This window comes from Phaenicophaeus curvirostris, chromosome 1 (assembly GCF_032191515.1).
Source record: "Phaenicophaeus curvirostris isolate KB17595 chromosome 1, BPBGC_Pcur_1.0, whole genome shotgun sequence".
Taxonomy (NCBI): domain Eukaryota; kingdom Metazoa; phylum Chordata; class Aves; order Cuculiformes; family Cuculidae; genus Phaenicophaeus; species Phaenicophaeus curvirostris.
Window position 1 is genome coordinate 31,884,339 of NC_091392.1, and position 23,093 is coordinate 31,907,431.

The 23,093-nt window shown below is 41.5% G+C and overlaps 1 protein-coding gene across 1 annotated transcript; it reads right to left on the reverse strand.

Annotated features, from left to right (window-relative positions):
• Window positions 1–2,766: 2,766 nt before the first annotated feature.
• Window positions 2,767–22,875, reverse strand: DBX2 (developing brain homeobox 2). Its single transcript, XM_069850051.1, has 4 exons — window positions 22,303–22,875; window positions 9,767–9,881; window positions 5,015–5,202; window positions 2,767–3,066 (listed from the first exon to the last, which is right to left on the reverse strand). Exons 1-4 carry the CDS (start codon window positions 22,873–22,875, stop codon window positions 2,767–2,769), a joined length of 1,176 nt encoding a protein of 391 aa, XP_069706152.1.
• Window positions 22,876–23,093: the final 218 nt, after the last annotated feature.

Below are 23,093 nucleotides of genomic sequence, written 5' to 3' on the forward strand. Positions count from 1 at the left end.
AAAGACCAGCATTGTAAACATCATAATTTTGTTTCCACACTGTATGCTGCTTCTCGTTCGACAAGTTTTCATAGAACGGACTGAAGGGAAACTTCTATAAAAAGCTTAAAATTAGAGGAATCAAGGCTGTATGTGTCATGGGCCTAAATTAATTTTGACTAATTGAATCAGACTATTCTAGGTATAATTAAAAATTCACAATATACTTTTAGAGAGCTTGATCAGCATTTTCAAGTAAAGAATGTTTTATCTGGCATACCAAAACTGTGGAATAAGAATACTGGTAGGAGGTGTTAAGAGATTTGGAGCGCTGTGAAACCTCTAAGTTTTAATAGGCTACAGTGAAATCAGAACTTGCTCAATTTAAAACCATGTAACATTGCAACTGTGAAACCAATTCTGCCTGAGCCTCGCTTGATCTTTGCCTCAGTGAGATCTCCATCAGATGTACTCTGTTCAGAAGAGCAGCTCAGAGTTTTAACAGTTCACATTCAGTGCTTGCAACACCATCAACTGAGAATTTCCCAGGGAGCACTCTGAATCCCATCTCCTCTCTCTAGAAGTGTTATTTCCAACACTGGTGCTTGATTGACTTGCAGTAAAATAACAAGACCAGCTGTGATGAGTCCCTTTCCCTGAAAGATGAGATGGAAAAACCCCAATCACCCCCATCATATACTGATTTTCTCCAAAATAGGAAGCACAGGTGAATACCACCACCCCCCATACACATACCTCTACTTGATCACTTGATAATACCTGCATTGTAGGCACAACAGTAGCAAATGCCATCTCAGAAGAATCTAGGCCACCAACAACTGCTGGTCCTTCAAGTAGGACTTAGTCAAATAGTGCAGAACTATGACTTCAAGAGGACAACTGGACAGTAAATTCATCCCCGTGTGTCCGCAATCTGTCTGCCCACCCCTAAAGGTTTTAAGCAGAATATGAGTTGGTCTGGGATTCAATTGCAAGAGAGCAACAAACTCACATTACTGAATAGTGTGTAACACATGCCCTACTAATTATGTTCAAGTGCCTTTTGAAGGTAGGTATCTAGGCAGCTTACGCTACTGAGGGTTTGTAACCACAGCAAGAGATGACTTCCCAGTTTTTCTGTAATTTCTTTTTTTTTAAAACAAGCATTGGAAATCACGGCAGAGTAGCACATGGTGCAAAACTAGCACTGCACAGTTGACCACTTAGAAGGAAGGACACACACAAGGTGGGATACAAAACTCACCTATCATGCATCAAGTTTTTGATGCAAGCTTCATCACTTCAGTCTCAAGTTTTTAGCTGCCAATTTAAAACATAACAAGGGGAACAGGAGATCATCCGCCAAAAGGTAAAATGTTAAATAATTGTATGGCTTTTTGAAAGGCGTATAATACAGTTCAAAAAGCTCTAGATCTCAAGGAAAGAATAATTAGAAACATTCATGGTATGCATTATGAGGAAAGCTAGACTACATTATCGTAATCATCTGACATATATTGAATCTGCCAGAAATTAAATAGTCCCAATAAAACTATAATGTTCACCAAAAGGTTTTGCCTGTAACATAGTATACCTTTGATCTTTCTTCTCAACAAATGCACTCATGAATGTATGATAAAGAAGAAAAAGTTCCGTGCCCATTTCAAGCCCTACAAAGCCTTTCAAATGAACAAAAAAATGATACCTAAATTCACAGAGAGATTTCCTTGAAGTGGATGAAGGAAGCAAATAATTTTAAGAAAAGCAGTTTTAATAACATTATCTGAAGCTACTTGTATTATACAGAATACTGTCCTGTCTTTGATACAGACATATGCCAATGTGTACTTATTGGCACCAGTTTATATATAATAGGACTAAGTCAGGAAAAAGGTTACTCTACTGCATAATGCCATCATCTTAAGTACTTCTCAGAGATGGCTGTAGTAGCAGTTTTTCCAGTTATAGTCCTGTTGCTTAGTGCATTTAGGCAACAATTCTGCACACCACCATCACAGTTCTGAAATACAGAAGGCATTACAAGAAATTTCACTAACAGTCTGACAAAAGCCACTGAAATTCAGAGTTCAGTTCATCCACAGGAGAAAAGACAGGAGGTAGTGAATTGTGTTTCCCAATACACATTCACATCAAAGTGATTCATGGAATGTTTTATAGGGTTGGTCGGTTGTCTTTTAGTATTGCATACGTTACCAGGGATATCAGCTAACCTGTGGCCATGCTATTTAAACTAACTGAATACTGATACAGGTGAGGACAGATGGAGAAATCATACTAAAAATGCTTATATATGTCTAATACAAACCTATTGTGTCATTTAATGAATTTCACAAAGAACGCAAAGGAACTTCTTATCTTGAGGGAAACAGGGTTATTCTTATCTGGTGCACAAAAGAAATTAGTTTATCTGACTGCAATGAAAGATAAAAGTGATTCTCTATCAGTGTGTTTTTTAATGAATATCATATACAGCGCAGATGTATAAACCAGAGCATGACTTCAGCTTCATGCTCTTCACTTCATTTTACTTACCATCAGTTCCTATTTGACTTTTAAGGTCAGTACAAGACTGGAAAAAAAACAAGAAAAAACTGAGTATGGAAGAAAACTTCTTAAATCATTAGTTGCTTGTAATTTTAATGGTGTTAGACTTTAGCAAATTTATAAGGCATAAACTAGTTAGCTTTACAATGTCCAAATATTGTTAGTCTTAGAAGATTGCTCATTCAAAGAGCCTGTGCTCTCCACTCAATTTGCAAACTGCCCTTAGGCTGCAGTGTCTTGGTCAGGATACAAATAGAGGGGGCTCTGCGATGAATCTGCTCTTGAAGGTGGTTGCGTACTGGTCAGTCTTTCAGAATTTCCTGGAGAATTCTCCCTCCACCTTGGACTTGCCTGCTCCTGCGACGCTTCCCACACAGATGGGCACTGGGAGGTAAAATTCACGGTTGATCGTGAGAGGTAGTTCTCCTGTAGACTTTCTTCTTGGAGACACCTGTTTGAAAGTACTTCTTTTTCTTTGGAGTTCCGCCATTTCATCCTTCGATTCTGAAACCAAATTTTCACCTGTTTGCAAGTTAATGAGAGTTTATTATCATTCTTTTCTTTAGACAACTTTGCCCTAACAAGGCTTTGTTTTTCTCATCATCATTTTAGTTTTATGTTCCTTCCTTATTAATTTTTAGAGCAGATCCAGTGAAGATGACTGATTGACATTATCTGATGATTTTCATATCACTATTTACAACAGCTGAGCCAAATACTCTCCTTGACTTTCACCACCTCAAACAGGTGTTTATTTGGCTTAGACTGGAAAGAGGGTAGCCCAGTGGCTAGGGACAGAGCAATTCCTATAGCAACATCCTTTGGAACAGAAAAGGATTCTCAGAGTAAATTAGAATTGCTATTAACTACACTAAGTGATATCACTGGCAACGTGAAGCCCTATATTTAAAAGAGGCTCTGAGGACTATGACTGTCCCATTCACAAGTGCAGCTAAAACCAGCTTGGCCATATAGCTTCAAAATGTGTGTTATGACATACATTTTGTCAGGACTTACAGACATTTTGTCTGTCTACCAGCAGTTTTCCGGGAGTTGCCTGGAATCCATGTGCTTTTGAGGTAAAACCAATTTTTCAAAAACTTTGAGTTGCAAAGTCTGATCACAAGTGTTCAAAAGCATTTATGAAATACTAGGAAAAGCTTAGGAATATATATATATGAACTGGTTTCAGATAAAGAGAAGAAATAGGAGGGGATTAATCAAACTTTTCAGGTTGTGTTCTATTTTCCCTTAAAAATTTGCATTTAGTTCTACTATTCGGATACTTGATATGAAGACAAGGGGGCTGTGCTTTCAGAGCCTAAGATGGCAGCTACCGCTCCTTCAGCACAAGTAGTCAGAAAATTTAAAAAGTAGCTTTCATAACTACTCTTCCTTTCATGAGGAAAAGAAAAAAAAAAAAAAAGAAGACATAAAGACATAGATATCATCTGGTCTGTCATTATCATGAAATAATTTTTCTGTAGTGACAGTTATTATCTATGTGTCACTCCATTACTTTTCACTCCTGTGGGCTCTCTTCAGTATCAAGAACACAGAAAAAAAGCTCCAGGAAATAAATGTAATATTAGGAATCTGACTACACATCAGGACATTTTTAGGCAGCACACTGGTGACTGGAATTGAAATAGTTAATTTTCTGCTGTTACATGCCCTCACAAACTTCTTTTTTTCCAGTTTCTTTCAGCTAGGTCAGACCCCTGAGATTCCAGATTGGGCTCCTGCCACTCAGCACCACCACTAAAGTACTCGTTCAGTTAGAACAACTCACTGGAGGTATCAAACCCTCAGCTAAGCTCTGAAGTCCTGCAGTCGGCCAACTGGGACTACAAAAAATCCCATGAAATGTAAACTGGTAAGTAAAATGGGAGTATTTTAAAAGGTCATCCTGCAAAATTTTTATTTTTCCTTCTACAGTTTCTCTCAGCTCTGAGGATCTCTGCTTGCGCAGCTAAGTTTCTTTCTGTAGGGATGGCTGCCTGTGTCTTGGGGCAGAATGGTTTCAGAGCAAATGCTGTTGACTGAATTGTTACTAACTGTTCATCTGCAAGTGCAAAGGGTTCTCAGAGGAATGCAGGAGGGCTCTATGCTTGCTGTTTTCTGTCTGGATCATTGCCAATCAGGCAGTGGGATGGAGCATAGCTCCCAAAGCTCCTAAGGGGGCTCTGTAAGACAGCAAAATGGAAGCTGGAAATTGAATGCAGAGGTCATGTTTCTCCCACTTCGTGTAAAAACGGTGTGATCAACTTTTGAATGTACACTTTCAGGAAATAAACTAGGAACCTATTCAGGCATTCCTGGGTTAAAACTACCATTGATTTTCTGAGATCTTCACTCAGTAAAGGAGCTCAGGGCTGCCCCTGTGCTGTTCGGTTTTCCTTCTTCAAAGCCATTTTAAAGATTTTTCCTCAAAAAGACAGACAGTCACAGATGTTCTGTCATTCCTTACCTGAGACTCCTTCAGACCCAGGTTAATGGCCAGTTTCTTCCTGTCTGTTTTACTGATATACTTCTGCTTCTGAAACATTTTCTCCAAAGCTTTCCGCTGGTCTTCGGAAAAGACAGCTCTTCTTAATATACCCCTCCGGGATTTGGAGTTAGACTCCTGGGTCAGAAGAGGCAGGACACTTTCCTCTCCTAGTGGAAATGGATGAGAGTTTCACATAATATCTAACATGTATCAGAGAAACACTAAGTGTTGTTCATTTTAATGCTAGCAGACTACTGTCCTGGTTTTGATTTGTTGTTGTTGTAAGTGTGTCGTAATGCTTCAGTCACGTTCATTAAGGACTAAATCCTCACTTGGGTCTAGAGGTGTTGTCAGTGGTCAAAAGTCTCCCCTTGACATGGTAAAAAGTAAATCAGATGAGTTCATAGAGGAACATTAACACAGGACCCACGTCACTGTAAAATTCAAATACTGTCAGGGAGAAGCTTCTCCACTTTCCTTTGCATGTTATCATCACTGAGTAAACTGCAGTAAGTTTTCCTTGGAGTTTATTTCCTCCTTGTGTGAAATTTAGAATCAGATAAAAGTGGTCTGTAATACTGATTCAAAAAAACTAAATAGGTTTTCTCTATTTTTGTTAACTAATGAAAGGCTTTCAGAGTAAACTATTTCTTAGAAAATCCCTGGCCATTCACTTACTCATTCTGGAAACGACAGCAATTTCTTTATTACAGGATTTGGGGAGTATTGAACTTACTCCTTTCAGTCTGGTTTCTAATCCTTTGACATCTTATAGTAAGTCCTGGGAGGGTAGTTTTCAATTAATCCAGTCACATCCCCTTGATCCATGCCTAGAGGGAACCCTACCCTGGAAAAAAGCCTTAGAGTTGGGGGAAAGAGGAGCAGTGGAGAAGTGTAAGTGTTCATATTGTCCCTTCACTGGCCTCACAAAGAGCACAGAAAAAATGAACCCAGATAAATCTCTCGCCTTCCTCACACTCAATAGAGCCTAAAGCCATACTGCTTTCCCATGCTCCCTCTTCCCTAGAAGGATACGGTATATGGGGAGAAGTCCCTGGCGAGGCTTGGTACGCCTCCAGCACTCCCAGCTTCCCCAAATGCTCACTCACGGAGCTCTACCGAAGGCCAGTTGAATAGGCCTATCGCCAAGCACCGGATGGGATAATTGCACAGGGCAGTTCCAAGCAGGCCAGGAAAAAGCTGTCCTTTGATTCAGAAACCTGTGCCATAGCTATATAGCCAATGACACCCACTATCTTTCTATGAGCCACAAAGGTGGCTTTGGTTTGTATTGCTAGCAAGTCACGCTTTACGGGTGCAAAAAGTCCTCCTTTTGTCCACCTCCCCATGTACACAGTCCAAGATTGGCATCCCAGCTTATAGTTACAGCAGCTGCAGAGGTGTGCTGCTGTTCAATTCCTGTCAAGGATTTGATCGTTTTTGTATCAAAGTCAATCCCACGTAAAGCAGATTCTCTAAAAGACTGCACATTTTTTCATTAAAAAGTCTACCTGTTCTAGTCAGCTGCAACAGTGGGCGGTTTAAATATATTTGTTCAATAGATACAGTGCTCTTCAAAATACTAATTAAATTCAGATGCATCTTTCACAAACAGTTCCTTGCCTTGGGGCTACATCACATTTGTACTTCTGTATATTATACATGTATACACATGGGTATGTGTGTCTTCAAACACCCACAGAGAAACAAACACATGTACACTGCAGATATCATAGATCTGTATATGTATAATGCTGAGAAACAAAAGCGTATGTGCATATCCTGCCTCAGCAAGTATACAATGATCCTTTCCTAAAATACACTGCCACTCTCAAGCATTACCAATTTAGGGACTGTCGCATTCTGCTAGATGAGCCTTTCTTGAATGTTTCTACATCTTAAGAACCCATCCCTACATTTGTTTCCCATAACAGCCTGTGGCAAAAAGTAATTATTATGCCTGAAAATGTTACAATATAAAGAAGTCTAAATTTATACAGATGTATCTCAATTTTCAAAAATATATTTGAGATCAGATACAAAAATCATAACCTACCGGTTACTGTCCTGATATTTATGACACAGTGAGACACAGTCAGACTCCATCAAAGTCAAAATAAACTATCTACAGAACAAAAGTCAAAATGCCATGATGGAGGTTTCTGCAAAGGGCAAACTGGGTTCGTATTTCTCCAAGGAGTGCATAGTCCCCTTACAACCCTCACCCTGAGCTCCCATCCTGCCCACAAAGCTGGGGACAAACACCACTCCTTCTTCCTCAGACATGTTTTCTGTCCTTGATGGAGTTCAGTGAATGTAGGTACCTTTTTCCAGATAGCCTTTGAGTAGTTTCTGATGAATAATCAGCCACTCACCAGTTTCCTGGAAGGTGCAGTCTGACAGCAGGAGAGCTGGTGCCTTCTCTCATCCTCACCGCAGGACGAGAGACACCAGTGAGGGAAGAGGCGTAACAGGGCTTGTCCTTGCCTCCCAGCCTCCATTCCACAATGGAGTTGTCAGCCAAGGACAGAGGATGCCAGATTATGTGACCCCTTAAAATTTGTCTTGCCTGGCTGGTTGTTAACAGTCAATCAGCAAAGAAACAACCTCCTGCCAGAGCCCCAAGGCACCAATTAATTCCCGTACAGGCAGTATGTAGGGTACAGCTTAACACCTGTATTAGACTAACTTAATAGTGAAGAATCCACACACTCTAAGGCACAGTATGCAACTGATTTTAAAAGATCAACTAAACAAAATTTAATGATAAGCAGAAATCTCACAAGCGCTAGCAAACAGCCACTGGGTCAAACAAAATTGAAAGTCGTGTTCGGGATAATAGAATACTCACCCCCAATCGACTAGCCTAGAGAATTTTTTAAAGAATACGTCATATTCCAAAACACATTCTGACTGGTCACCCAAAAATCTGAATTTTGGATTGTGGAATAAAGGACTTTTGAGTACATCAGGATGAGCAGTTGTTCATATATTTTAACAATTCCATCAAAATGAAATGTCAGTTTGCAGCCTGTTGCTCTGAATGCGCATCAGAAGGTTTTGTGTTCTGCTGACATAAATGTGAATCTGTTATCAACAGTTTCCTATGCTGCTCATTTGATTTTTTGTTTTGCTTCATTTTTTCTTAAGCCTTTCCTTTGTATCCTAATATATAGTGATAAATGTCCTCTTAATCTGTGGAACAATCTTCATTTGCCTTCATGGCAGAGACCACCTTGAAGGAGCAAGTAAAAGCTTTAGTCATGGTTTCCATTTTTTCATCTGAATTCAATACATTCTAGTTAAATGGACAATTAATAGGTCACTTCCAAAATAGTAGTGTATCAGTCCTGGTTAATAAACAATCCCCACAGTTGATAATGGGCCTATGTATTCAGCAAGTCCCTGTATACACTCAGCTCATCCACTAAATCCCTTTTCAGGTAGACAGGGTTATATGGGAAGATGAGCTAGAATGAGTCTATAAAAGTCAGTTTCATTCACTGCTTTATTTTTCAGTCAAGTGCTTTAAATGGTGTCCAGAAAATCTCTTGGAATGTGAGACAGGAGAAAAGACTGGCACATAGAGTATTGCTTTATGGCCACACAAAAGGGCAACTGACCCTTGCCCAGGCCTTTTCAATGCGAAATGGTTCCTAAAGTTCATCTGCACGGTGAAAAATTGTGGTGAGGTCGCGTGTGGATGAGTAAAGTGAAAGTGGTGATTGGTCATGGTGCTGTCAGCCATTGTGGAAGAGCTGGGGCCATGTAAAACGCTCTGTGGGAAAGTGTCAGCCCCCTAAAGAGGTGCTCAGAAACTTGCAGCTCATTAAACTGCCAGCATTTGCTGCCTCACTTGTCAAGAATCATTCAACTTAGCAACTGCCCTTCTGAAACATTCATAAAACACATGCACGTAGTCAGGAAGGGTTTGAATACAACTGTGATAAAAAAAATATATGCTACAACATACATAAGCTCCAATTTTCATTTGGATTTGACACATGGCTTTTGGGCTTATTCTCTATTTTCAAGGAGAAGGAAACATTTCTGTTTGTATTTCTGCTATAGACAGCCATAAATACATAAAAACATGAATACCCATTCTTACACCATGGCACACAAACTTCCCCAATAAGGCTAAATTTAGATTTGAATTAAATAGAAGTGTGTTCCAGGTCTTAATCTTCGATGTATAGCATACACTGGCCAAAATTCCAATTATTTCTTCAATGTTTTACATTATAATTAGAAAAGAAAAACAAATTAAACATGTATGCATTTGACTGCTACAAAAAGAATGACTGTTCTATTTCAATAACACTAAGGCTTCCTGAATCAGAATCTATCCCTAATAGACATTAAATGCAGCATCCATTTTAAGGTTGTGCAGCTCTTTTCTTTTCTTATTTGTAAATATTTATTGACACTGATTTTTTTTTTTAAAAGAGTTACTGATTTTAAAGAATCTCTTATAGCAAACAGAAAACAAGCAGCTTTCCTAGTTTAGCTCCGTCTGGGTGTCTCAATGCCATTAGAAACCTCTCACAATTGCTCAGTGTACTTAAGTTTGATAAATCTTTGGAAACTCTCTGAATAGGATTGCTGTGATTTTACTAAGGAATTAGCCGCTGCCATTGCATCACCAATTAGTTTTCCAGAACACATTAAATCCTGCTGCTTTGGTTTACAGAATAACTCAAGCATTACTGATGAAGCATAAAAACTTACTTGGAAAAGCAGTGGGGGATGCAGGGTGCTGACAGGACCCACCGCAGCATGCCGAGTAGAATGGCGGGGCTCGGAGAAAAAAGTGTTTGGAAAGAGCTGCAAAGAAAGCATAGATCTAATTGATTATCCATTGAGCTTAGGTGATATTCATAACAACAGTCCTCCAAAAAGTCAGTGTGTAATGTCCTGCCCCACAAGTTCTTTTTCCTTTTTTTAAGAAGGTGATATTTTTAAGGCAAACAATGATAAACCAAGTAATTGCTCTTTAATTTAGCAAGGTTATTTTACATGGGTAGCTTGGATACAATATGCAATTCTCTCAATATATTTATTGTAAGAATGAAACTGCATATTTGAAATTTACTTCTGTTATTGTTATAATTATGTTTTTTCCCCTAAATATTGGGATTGAACACATTGTTTAATTAACATATTGTTGAAATAATGAGTATAATGCATCTGAAAAAGTTAAATAACACTAGTGTATCATATCCCAGAAAAACAGAATCTAGACGTGAATCCTGTCTCTTCTGCTTGTCCTCCAATGTTGTTATTAGTACTGAAACTAATAAAGTCTTTAATAAATAACAAACTTCTATGAATAAATTCTGTGAAATGCAATGAGATGACCCAGCTGATCCCTACAGCCACAAACTACAGGGCCTGATCCTGCTGTCCTGATGGTAAACTCATTTAGTGCCCTAAATTTAAATAAACCACCTGCTGAAGAAGGCTCTGTTTAATACAGTAAAAAATTGCAAAATCATCCCATATTAGGTATTATTTGGTAAAAATCCTAAAGAATTTTTTGAATCAATGAACCAAAAAGCTCTGTTGTGTCTGAAAAGTGCTTCCAAATCTTGGATGGGTCTTAATTATCTAATAATCCCTTGGTTTTTTTTTTCTATAAAACTCATAGGCTTTTCCAATAATCTTAATTACCTTTTAATTTCTGCCTATAGCAGTCAACCATGAAACTTGCAATTCTTTTTCTTTTGAAAATACAAGCATCACGCTTGCTAGAACTGCACACCTGTAAAATGTTATCAGCATCAGAAAACTGATGCCACTTTCCTTTCTTGATATAGGCAGTAGTTTTTCTACTTTTCTATAAATAACCTTATTAATTAAAAAAAAGTAACTGCATACTTACATTAAAAAATAAGAAATAAATAACCAGGAAGAAAGATAGCTAAATCGATAAATATATCTCAGCAATGCTCTTAATTTTTTAGTTTTTCTACTGGAATTAAAATTTAAAAAAATCCAAAATTAGGTTCTTGAGTACATCTTCATAACTTCTCTGACATTCAAATCTGATCTCCCAAAGCAATAGGCTATTGCTGTAGACGCCTAAGTCTGAACTTCAAAAACATTCACCTCTATTTTTTGACTGAGCTTTGGTGGAAATTTCTTCCAACTGTAATTACAATTACAAATTGATAGTTGTTCTATTATAACTGCTTTTCATTGACACTTTACTGTTTCTAATGAAACAGAAACATACCCCAAGAAACACCAATTGTCTATTTTGAGGTGTATACTTGCATAATGTTTATGGAGAGGAACGGTTTACATCAGGCGTTAGGATTCTAAAGATTCTCTTCCACATGAGACCATCAAATGTGTCCTAAAGACCTAAAAAAAGTGAAGAACATGCAGCCAAATTTTACCTATCTTACACATCCAAGGGTCTTCAATGCAGCTGGTGAGATTTATAGATTGGAAAGGATTCAACTGTAACAGAAGAAGCACAGAAGATGGAAAAAGAAAACACCTGCAAGCTAAACTCAGCCATCCTCCGGGAAATGAAAGCGTGTTCTTGACAAAACATTAGCGGCAAATAAAACATATCTGCTGCAGTTTCCAAACTCAGGTGAAGTGCTTCTCTTCCCTTCCTTGGGAGCCACATTCCTCATGCCAGTATCATCTTTAATCCCTTAAAGACATTCACTTCTAACACTACAACAACTTATACAGAAGGCAAAACATTCAATTCCTTTGCTTCCTTTTCACAAGTCTCAAATATTCCTTGACTGCTACAAAGCCCTATTCCCCTTAATCATTGCTCAAGCACCTTACTCACGCCATACAATTTTTGTCTGACACGTGGCCGTGTCCTTAACATTCCCTGTTATGGTTTCTTAACTCTCTCCAGTTCCTTGCTCTTTTTTGATAACGTGGTGCTCATAACGATATGTGACACAGCCAGGAGATAGCCAGATAAATCAGAATCGCATAAGCTATTGTTTCAGATAGGTAGCATAAAGATAAAGGAATAGGAAAGGACAGGTTTTCTCCATTCGCTAAATCTCTCAACAAACAAGCTGCAAGCATAAAGGTCAGGAGATGGATCAGGCTCAAAACTTCAGACATTTTTCCACGTATTTCCACATTATTTCCATAGAGGTTCTTGGCAATGTTTTAATGTTTTAGTGCAGCACCACGATGCAAACACTAGAGCTCTTGTAACTAATTCTGCTCAAGTCAATAGACACCACGCTTCTGGCTTTCTTGGGTACTTTACTTAATGAACCAACTGCCATCTTTTTTGTCTGCATAGTGCATATCCCTCTAAGAACATTTGCTTAAGAAATAAGATGAAGGTGATATCCTCATAACACTCTGAACCAAGTGGTTTGCTGAGACCATTTCTCAAGACTGATTTATTCTAGATCCTGTGGGATAAACAATGACATTATGTCTCCCTAAACCTACAGACAATGTGTATGTCTAGTTTATAAACTTATTTAATATGTTCCAACTACACCGATGCAGAAGTGAATTCTACATTAGGTATAACAAACTACATCCTCGGGTCACATCTACTGGAACTGCTGCACTCCAACCAGTGTGTAGCAGTTACATAGGGTTACATCATCTGTAAATAATACAGGGATATTCAATGCTACCTTAGAAGCCTTTTGTAGAGAAAAATGCTAATGCTTCTACCCAACACATACAAGTATATTTTTTATCTTTGATAGAAAGAGCAGAGAATATTCATTGTGCTTCCATTGTCTGCATGAAACCGTGTGAACAAAATTAAAATTGCTCAGAGAAAAACGATGTGTTTAACATACTTCAGAATTATATTCAGCATTATACTGTGATTATATCTGTAGGAATGACACAGCAACTAGCAGTGCTGAGGATGACCTACAGAAAGCATTGCCTAAGCTGTTATCTCCTAGTCACAGATATCACGGCCACTTTACCAATACTGGTTGGTCAAGAGATCTGAAGCAAGCATTGCTTGCTGTCCACATGAGGCTGAGAACTGCTGAAATGTCAGAATATTAGTTTTGTATTTATTGGCCAGAATGCAGTACGCTATAACCAAAAAGCAGCTGTTGCTTCCAGCCATGTGGAGTACACATTAACCATGGGCCAAATCCTAATAATTTGTATTCAAGATATTCAACTCTTTTTCTGCTTAGCATTCCTATTTCATAAAAACAGAGGCTGCACGGAACAAAGCATTTTACAAGAGTGGGGCTTTAAAGATTTAGCTTCACAGATGTATGAAAATAAAATATCAGAGTACAGAATAAGTGCCTTTTGGCACTCCAGAAAGTATACTTCTCAGGTCATAAATATAGAAGGGTGAAATATCCAAAATTAAATCAATAATTTATTCCTATTTTTCACAAAAGATATATTCTCCTGACACTGCTGCTGCATGGAAGGTTTTAATAATAATGCTTATTTACATTCAGAGTTGTTAATTCAAAGCATTTTACAAACAGACAATAAAATGACACTGAACATGCAAATGGACCTCAAGCTCATCCAGTGTCAAAACTCAGAGACTGGCTCAGATAATGGTATTTTAAAACATACTGCCAGCTCTGAAGATACTGTAAATTCAAAATCCTTCCCATACTAAAAAGTCATACCTACAGAATGTACTAACTATCCACCATTTTGAGACTAAGGTTCCCAAGTACAATTCTGTTCAAATGGATATGTAATTTTTAAATGGCAAATTATTCAAGACACTGTTTGCTTTTCCTAATCCTTGTATTGTGAAATGACCTGGGAAATAGTGTAGGCCATTAGCCAGCAGGAAGGGGGTAAGGGGTGAAGGAAAAATGGCTAGTGAGTAAAAGTGAACCAATGGCAAACTTCTGGCACTGCCCATGCAGGCAACGATGTTGTTAGCTTGTTGGGGTTTTTTTACAGCTAACTGAAAAAAATGTGGTATAGTCCTGTGAAGAGGGCTGAAACACCTCCAAAGAGTGACTGAGAAAGCTGCCTAGAGCCACGTAACAAGAAACATAAGCACAGGAACAAACTTCAAGCTGCATAAACACAGCCCTTAAATTCTAAAAGTATTACTAAGTCCACATGAACTTCTTTCCACAGTGACACCTGGGCTCCAGCCCTGACAGGCAAATTAAAATTATTATCACTAAAATGATCCCATTTCAACCATGAAACTTGGATGCTTTGTGGCCCCTTCATGGGCATAAGTAAACTGTAATTCGCCACCTAACATTCATTCTTGGCAATGATTAAAGCAGGCTTTTGGAAAGCTGCATGTCATGAAGGGCTCCTTACAAACAGCCCACCAGCAGCTCCACCAGGTTAGTGGTCCAGCTGAGCCACATGGGACCACATGGCTCCTGAATCACGAGCCCTGGGCCTTAGAATGATCCATAGCTCTGTTACTGTGTTCAGAGTGCAGTGCTCCAGCAGCAGTTGGGTGCCCCCAAAGCATTTTAGCCAGCTGAAGGGGAGCCTCTGGCCACGAGAAGGAAGCAGCAGCTGCCATACCCCAACAAAGGCAGTCACCACCACACGGACATAGCAAAACTTACTGCAAGAGGCTGTGGTACAGCTTCCCTCAGAGCTGGCTTTCCTGCACTCCCAAAGTCACTGTCTATTCACTTCCCATTCATTCCTCTAAAACATGACTGCATGAATGCCCAAAGGAAGTCAAGCCAAAAGGACAGACCAGAGCAGCATACACAGATCGATTTTAAAACATTGGCAAACATTCATAGAAAGAGTTCTGAAGTTCTAAATATATATTTTGAAATCATACACAACAAGCAGATGCGAGAAGTAGCTTACATTTTTATATTTGGTCTCAGTGGGGCTTTCAGAGCTTAGCAGAGTAGTCACACCAAAAAGAGCCTGAAATGTGCTCACAGCATGATCATTGTTTCCTTACATTTATAGCAATGTAGGAGCTGACAGAGTCACGCTGCAGATTAGGTGAGATCATGTGGGTCACTGTCAGTTTTCAGAGGCATTGTTCACATGCCTCATTTGTTTTTTTGCCACCTGAAGAAGGCTGCCTCAGGCTGGTGAAGATGCAAGGTCAGATTTCACCTCTGTGACAACCCAAAGCAACAACCAACACCCACACCATCTGCTGAAGACTCAATGGGTCTCCTGGTGTCAGCAATAAAGGTGACTTCCACTCTCTCCATGCCTTCTACACAGCTTGCTATTGAGAAGAAAGATGGGGATCTGGAAAGCTGTGGATTTACCATCTCCATCTCTGTCTTTGTCCTTCTCCTCCAAGCTGCCCAAGCACTAGCATGCTCCAGCACTTTGATTACCAGTTGTTGTCAAAAGGGGTATTACTGTCACTTCTCTGTTTAAAAGTTCAGCATGTTGTCTAAGCTCCTTGTCTGGTCCTCCTCTACACTCAATAAGAAGAGATAAGTAGCTCTGTGTAACGATTCTTGACCTTAAAACAGACGTTTAAGAAGGTAAATTGTGTCACCCCCTGGTGGTGTCTCTCTGTGTTGGCTATGGATTAGACACGGTATTTGGAAATCTAGATTAGACAAAACATCTACTTTTTATTGAACCACAGAATTACTATAACATTCTTCTTATCCTTCATCAGTAACATCAAAAGTACAATCCTCTGTACAGCCATAAAGACTCTGCAAAAAAAAAGATAAAATTCAGCCATGAAGACACTAAAATTACTTTATTTGATTTTCAACATATTACAGTTTGTTTAGAAATAATTTCCTCAAGCAAGGTAAAATTAGGGCCATATGCTACAAGAGGACAATTCACTGATTTTTCATTGTTGCAGCCTTAATTCCAAATCTCACCATAGGCCAAAATGCAACACTGATTCCACTGGTATGCACAGACCAGCCAGAATTTCCTACCTGGACCAGTTACTGGTTGCAGCACTGTTAGTTCCAACCAGGCAAAAGTCTCAAGATTGCTAAAGGTGGTTAGAATGAAAAAATAACAAACAGTGGATTCTTGTTTTGTGTTTTTCCTTAACAAATGAGGTTTTCAGTCTTTTTACAAGACAAAGAATTACGAGGAAATACTTTTTCAAGCTGGAATCTGAGATATTCGTGTAGTCACAAGATTCCAGGGGTGGGAGTTTAAACACCACCAAACTGCCCAAGATTCATGCAGAAGAGGTAAAATCCCTAACATATATACAAAACACCAACAGAATCATGTGATGTAACTTCAGAAAAGGGCAGCCTCTCAAAAGAAACTTTTGCGAGCTTTTCAGTGCAAAGCAAAGCTCCCATCCTTCAAATTATGACCCATATCAAAGAAACACAGCCCAGGTTGCCAAAAATACCTGGTGCCTAACTTTAAAAAGATAAGGCTCTACCTATCTGACATTTGAAACAGGCTCCTATTGCTTTATATATCTGCACTTGCTTTCACTGGGAAAAAAGTTATCTTCTCAATTCTGGCATGGGTCATAATTGACCCCAAAAGTATTATTTAGAAAAATTAGAGTAAGAGTTATTTTGCAGAGATGCATTATACAAGAATGTGTAACACCTTTGGTGAGCAATGGAGGCAGAGAAGTTGCCTTACAAAATCAAGGGAATTTATTAACGCAAAAAAAAAAAATCACAGTACAATGAAACCTGAAATCTGTACTCAACTGGAGAACTTGCCTGATGAGGTTAATCCTTATCATATTCATGTCTTTTCTAAAACCATGAAGAACGTACCACAAGATTTCAGAGGACCAGATCATTCTGCAATACAAAATATATTTTACTGAAGTTTTTTCACTAACTGAAGGCACAATTGACTCCATGGTTTCCCCTCAGTGAACTACTTCTCTACAAAGCCCGTCACTTGTCTTTCTAATGCAGCTTTGAGATCTTCTGGCAGCGCTTAGATCTTACTAAGAACCAAACAGGGGATGCTCTTCCTTTCTTGGAGGTAGCACAGCAAAGTCACCAAAGGCAAGAGCACTGCCCAGCCAATGCTCATACTCCCTGCTAAATTCAGACTGCCAGACTGGTAGCCGGGTCAAAGTGTAGCTGGCACTAGTCCAGCTCTGGCAACCTTACAATGAGGACAAAGATTTGTCCTTTAAAAGCCATTCTGCAGCCACTCTTAAGGTATGCTGGGCACCAAAAATTGATTCTATTGAACGCCTCACAAAGTTAACTGTAAGTAGGATAAGATGCTACGGAGAAAGCAGTTTGTGATTGTTGATACTTAGGGAAACTTCTCTGCCCCCAAAGACAAACTTTTAAAACAAATCTCATTATTCCTGGCAATCAGGACATAAGAAAAGATGCCAAATAGATTTCACTACTCTAAAGACACTTTCTATCCCTAGAAAACACCAAGAAAACACGAAAATCTTCAGTCAACTTGTTGCCCGAGTGAGGGTAGCACATTCTGGAGGCCAGGCAAGCTTACAGGGAGTGGAGATAAAACACTGGGCTCCTTCCTGCTTTTTACTTTACTGAAAGTTAGTGTTACATGTCACTTGAGGACACACTCCGACCGCCAGTTGGTTTGAAATAAATAATTAATAAGCATTTACTCACTGAGAGATGATACGAAATGAAGCAAAAAAAATCTAATTTCAGTAATCCAAATACCTCCTGGTTGTCATAAACACAAGAGATTTTATTAAAGATGGGAAATAATGTATATTGATGAAAATAAAGAGTGTAGCAGGATAGAGTTACTGTCATCATCACCTGAGGGGGAAAAACTAATGCTAGTCCAAGAGTTAGCCTGCAGAGAAAGGCTTTTTTGTCTGCAATTCTACCTATTTTCCATATTCCCTTAAGGCAAGTTACCTCATTTCTTTTTGCTTTATTTGTTTCATTGTGCTTTTTAGTTTCCTTTCTCCATTTATGTATCAAAATGCCAAGAGTAAAGCAGAAAGCTGGATTCTCTCACCCTCCTTCAGGGCAAATTACTTGAGAAGAGCAGAGATTTTCAGAAAATAACTTCAAGTAGCAAAGTAACTCTGTAGTTCTTACATAGGTCACTCTGACCTGGTGTTAGCCAATACTTCTGGAAACCAAGTCACGAGGAAAGATGTGGAATGGATCTTTTTCAAGCACCTGTGCTACAAAACAATGCATGTCAGCAACCTCTGGATAATTTTCCTGTCAGAAAATGCTGAGGAAAACTGTAAAGTCTTCTAAATTATCCAGAAGGTAATGATACCTTCAAGCACAGGGCTTCAAGGAGAGGAACCAAATCCCAGATTAGCAAGCAGAAATTGAGGACTTCATCCACACTTCAGAGTCCATTAGTTTGCTCAGAACTTTTATCTGGAGCTTCCCTCCCTTTAAGAGGCAGGGCGAGGACAAGCTCCATAGCTGTAGTATCTTTCACTGGGAAATGTGGCTTTACAACAGTGCATTTTTTCAAGTTTTTAGCCAGGAAGAACTCACTCTGAATAGAAAGTGTTTAAAAAGCAGAACCAGGTTCTACACTGCTTTACCGAGTCAGGTCTACAAATACACACTGTGTGCAAAGTTCCTCACAAAGCAGAAGGCAGCACATTTTATCAAGGCAAAAGGTCTTGAAAGAGAAGCATGAGGCCCGCAGTGCACAGGTTAGGAGAAATTCAGTTCACCTAGACAGAAACACAGCACTCACCATGCCCACCAGAGCCCACGAGCCCAGCAATGGGACTTCAGAGCAAGATGCCAGAAAGCTTATGGGAATTCTAAGCTGGTATAAATGAGCATACTGTTGCAGAATGCAGGTGAGTTTATCATGTAGCAACAATGCTCCCTTCTGCTTTTCAAACTGAAGTTTTATTAATACGCTGCTTGTTCATGTGGTTATAATCTTAAGTTAAAATAAGTCAAATTGATTTTTAAAAACTATGATTTATCACATTTCATTTTTAAAAATCAATGTAATGATGGAAAGTCATTATTTTAATATTTTACATACAACATAAATATATTTCTTTCATGTCTTCGCATGAGATGATGTATCTTACAGTGTGATTCTTTGAGAGTACTTTTTCAGTTTTTCATTTAGGATAATTATGGAGGAGAATTCAAAATACATATGTAGATAAGCATTTTAAATTGTCAAACTAAGTCCTTTGAAACCTGTAAATTATGGGAATGAAAACTTCCTGATAAAACTCTTCTGCTGAGGAGTTAAAAAGCAAACAGCTACCATGACCAGATGCTACGTATCGGGAGTGCCATCCCACTTCGCCATCCCACTTCATGGCCATGGATAAGAGTTCTCCAGGTTACAGAAATAATAGAGAATTTTCATTCTTCAGCACTTTTATGAAGTGTTAAAAGGTACCCTAAAACGGAGTGCTTTCTTCATGTCTTCCCTTGCTAGGTGTCGTGGATACATGTTGGTTTTGGAACTGTAAAACGGTTCAGCTTATTCAGTTCAGTCCCCGCTGTGATTTCATATTCCTTCTCTTCTGAAAACTTTTGGTGACCTCACTAGAATTTCACACCACATGAGCAATGCAGATTACTGATTCAAAAAAATCTGCTATTTTTCAATCCTCTTTTCTACAGCATTTTTTTTTTATTTTAAAAATTCTGGATTATGCCAAGCTAATTTATTAAAGCACTTCTAGTCCCTGCATGATCTATAAAGCATTTGCGAGTCCAGAACAATTTTTAAAAATTGCTTTATCATGTTCAATAGTCTTACTAAATACTGAGACCAAGATTTTCCAAAACACCATGGGATTTGAGAGGTCCAAATAGGAAAAGAGTTTATTCCTCAAAATAGTCAAAAAAATCTATTAATACTCACAAAAATCAGTAAATTAAAAAACCCTACCCAGAACGAATTCTTTAATTAAAATACCTTCATTGGGCCCTGAAGGCTAAAATTCTTATTCTGACAAAACACTCCTCTGCCTGTTACTGCATAAACAAGAAAGGTAAAACACAGCCTGACCGCTACAGCCTTACTGACAAATGCCGTGGCCAGCCTGAATAGTTTCCCCAGTGTACATCTACACTAGAGAGAAGAGCCTCCTTAGAAACCACAAAATCTGGCTCAGTAGGACAGTTCCAATCTGATTTACATTTATGAAAGTTCATACATCTAAGAGCCCTCATCCCTTTAAGGCATATAAGTCAAATCAGAATCAACAAATCCCTGTTAGAATATATACATCCTTGTGCATATTCTACATTCACGAGACTTTTTTTTTCTGAGTGCATAATGCATAAGGAAATCTAGTATTTCTCACCGCTCAAATTTAAGAGTCTGGTGCTTTGGCCCAAAGCTCTCTCTGAAATCCCTGGGAACCGCTGGATCAGACGAAACATAGGATTGGACTCTAAATCACTAGGCAGACCTTCAGCACTACTGAGTATATGAGTACTGATGTAGGCCAGTCAGTCAAAGAAAGAACTAATCCTGGTTCCAAGCATCTGAAATACTCGGGATTCAGGAACTCCTCTAAGACTTAGAAAAAGTTTATCTATAGATTTCCATGAGTGCTGGGGCATCTGCCATCTCCCCTTCACATGTGCTCTGTACACATAAATGTGGCATTTTCTCTAGAGCTGTTTTTCATTTTTGAGGGGAAAAATATGCACCTAATTCCAGAAGAATGATACTTATCCTATTTCCTAGCCTGGTCTACAGTTAGTTAAAATAAACCTGTTTAAATAACTGATATGTTTAAGATAACCCTCACTGCAGCTGAGGTCTGGAATGTTTAGAAATGTTAACGTACACTTTTTTGACTCTCTCCTGCGTACCTCTAAAGTACATCATGCTGACGGATCAAACACTGGTTTGGATTTTGCAGAACGGTTTGTAGGATTTAACTTAAGTAAAATCATGCTTGAAAACAACTATCATCAATTCTGGTCCTGAAATGAGTCTTTTGGCTTCATAAGTTAAAGCCTTACTTCAATAAATATGACTTTTATTTTCATTTTAAGTACATTTAAAGCCGCACGATCACATATAAACATTCTGAAGACAGCAAATAAGGCCGAAATACAGCAATATATTATAACAGAAAGGCAAAATACAATATACGCGCTGAGTTTAACACCGAATTTTATGCATTAACTTTGAATTCAACTTCAATCAGTTCCATCACTGAGAGAACTGCACATCTCTAAAAGTTCTTCAAAACGCTATACATGCCCAAACAAAACATTCTGATATCAAAATCGGCAGAATCAAGAAAAAGAGCCTGTTTCGTAGACCCCCTTGTTGACAGCGCAGAGGCAGCGCTCGCTGGGGGCGGCGGAGCAGCCGGGGAGCGGCTGGAGCCTGGCACCCGCCTCAACGCCGGGACTCCGGCTCATCGCAGACCTTTTCACACAGCTTTAAGTAATTGTCTGCGTCCCTGGTTTGATCAAAAAATCCAGAAGATCGCCCACTTTGCTCGATTTGATTTCTTTCGGCAGGAAAAGCCCAGTCGTTCACGCCTCGCCGCCCCCCAGGGACGGGGCACTCGGGGCGGCGGCCGCTGCCTCCCGAGGGGTCGGTACCGCTCGTTTTCCTCCCGAAACCAGGACTCCCAGACCTTCCCGGAGCGCCAGTTGGCGGTAACGCGCTTTCGCCACTCCTCCTGGCTGCGAAGAACCAGCAGACCCGAAAGAGCCGAGAGCAAGGGCGGCGAAAAGCGCCCGTCGCTGCCCGCACAGGGCTCTGCCGCGCCCGCTCCGCCCGCAGGTGCGCGGGGCCCCGCAGGTTAAAGCCGACGGGAGGCTGCGCCCGCACCCCGAGGGACCCCGCCAGCAGCGCCCGAGGGCTCGGCACCCACCCGAGGGCTCGGCACCCACCCGAGGGCTCAGCACCCAACCGAAGGCTCGGCACCCACCCGCGGGGCTCGGCACCCACCCGAGGGCTCGGCACCCACCCAACGGGGCTCGGCATCCACCCGAGGGCTCGGCATCCACCCAGCGGGGCTCGGCACCCACTCGAGGGGCTCAACACCCACCCGAGGGCTCAGCATCCACCCGAAGGCTCGGCACCCACCTGCGGGACTCGGCACCCACCCGAGCGACAGGACGCACAACGGGCACAGCCCCGGCGGGGCTCGGCACCCCCCCTCCCCAACCCCGAGGGCTCGGTACCCACTCGCGGCTCGGCACTCACCCAACGGGGCTCAGCACCCACCTGCGGGCTCGGCTCCCACCCGAGGGCTCGGTACCCACCTGCTGGGGCTCGGCGCCCACCCGCGGGACAGGACGCACAACGGGCACAGCCCCGGCGGGGCTCGGCACCCAGCCGGCTCTGCGCCCCTCAGCCGAACGCGGCACCCGGCGGGGCTCGGCACCCCCGCAGAGGCACACGATCCCTCCCCGCCCCGCGCTCCCGGCGGCGGCCGCCGTCGAGCCCCCCGCGGCCCCCGCCCCGCGCTCACCTGTAGCGGCGGCGGGCGCGCAGGGCCCCGGCGCTGGGCAGGCGCACCTGGCGGCGCAGGGCCCGCTCCGCCCGGGCGCGGCGCACGGCTTGAGCGGGACGGGGCTGGCGGGCAGCGGCCGCGGCCGCGCGGGGCTCGGCGGCGCCCCGGCCCGCAGCAGGTTCTCGATGAGGAAACTTTTTCCCAGGCTGCCGAAGCCCGGCGCCGCGGGCAGGGCGAGCAGCGCCGAGGAGCAGCCCGCAGGGTCCCAGCGCAGCATCGCGAGGGATGGCGCGGGGTGGGGGGAGATGGGGGGGGGGGGGGGGGGAAGGGGGCCGCGACGGGGGGCGCCTCCCCGAGGGGAAAGGGAAGGAAGAGCGGAGCGCGCTCGGCGCGTCGCCTCGCCTCTCCGCCGGGCTCGGAAGGTGTGTCCGAGCGCGTTCCTTAGGAGGGAACGGCGAGTGACGGACGCGGCCGACGATGCCCGCGGCGGGGGCGGACGCTCCCCCGCGCCCGCCGCCATGTCGGGAGGCCGGGGGCGCCCGGCAGGGCGCCCCCGGTCCTCCCGACATGGCGGCGAGCGCGCGCCCCCCCACCCCACGCGTCCCCTGGGCAACCTGTGCCAGCGTCTCACCGCTCTCACAGTGAAGAATTCCCTCCTAATATCTAGTCTAAACCTTCCCCTCTCCAGTTTATACCCATTGCCCCTCGTCCTATCACTAGAAGCCTTTGTAAAAAGTC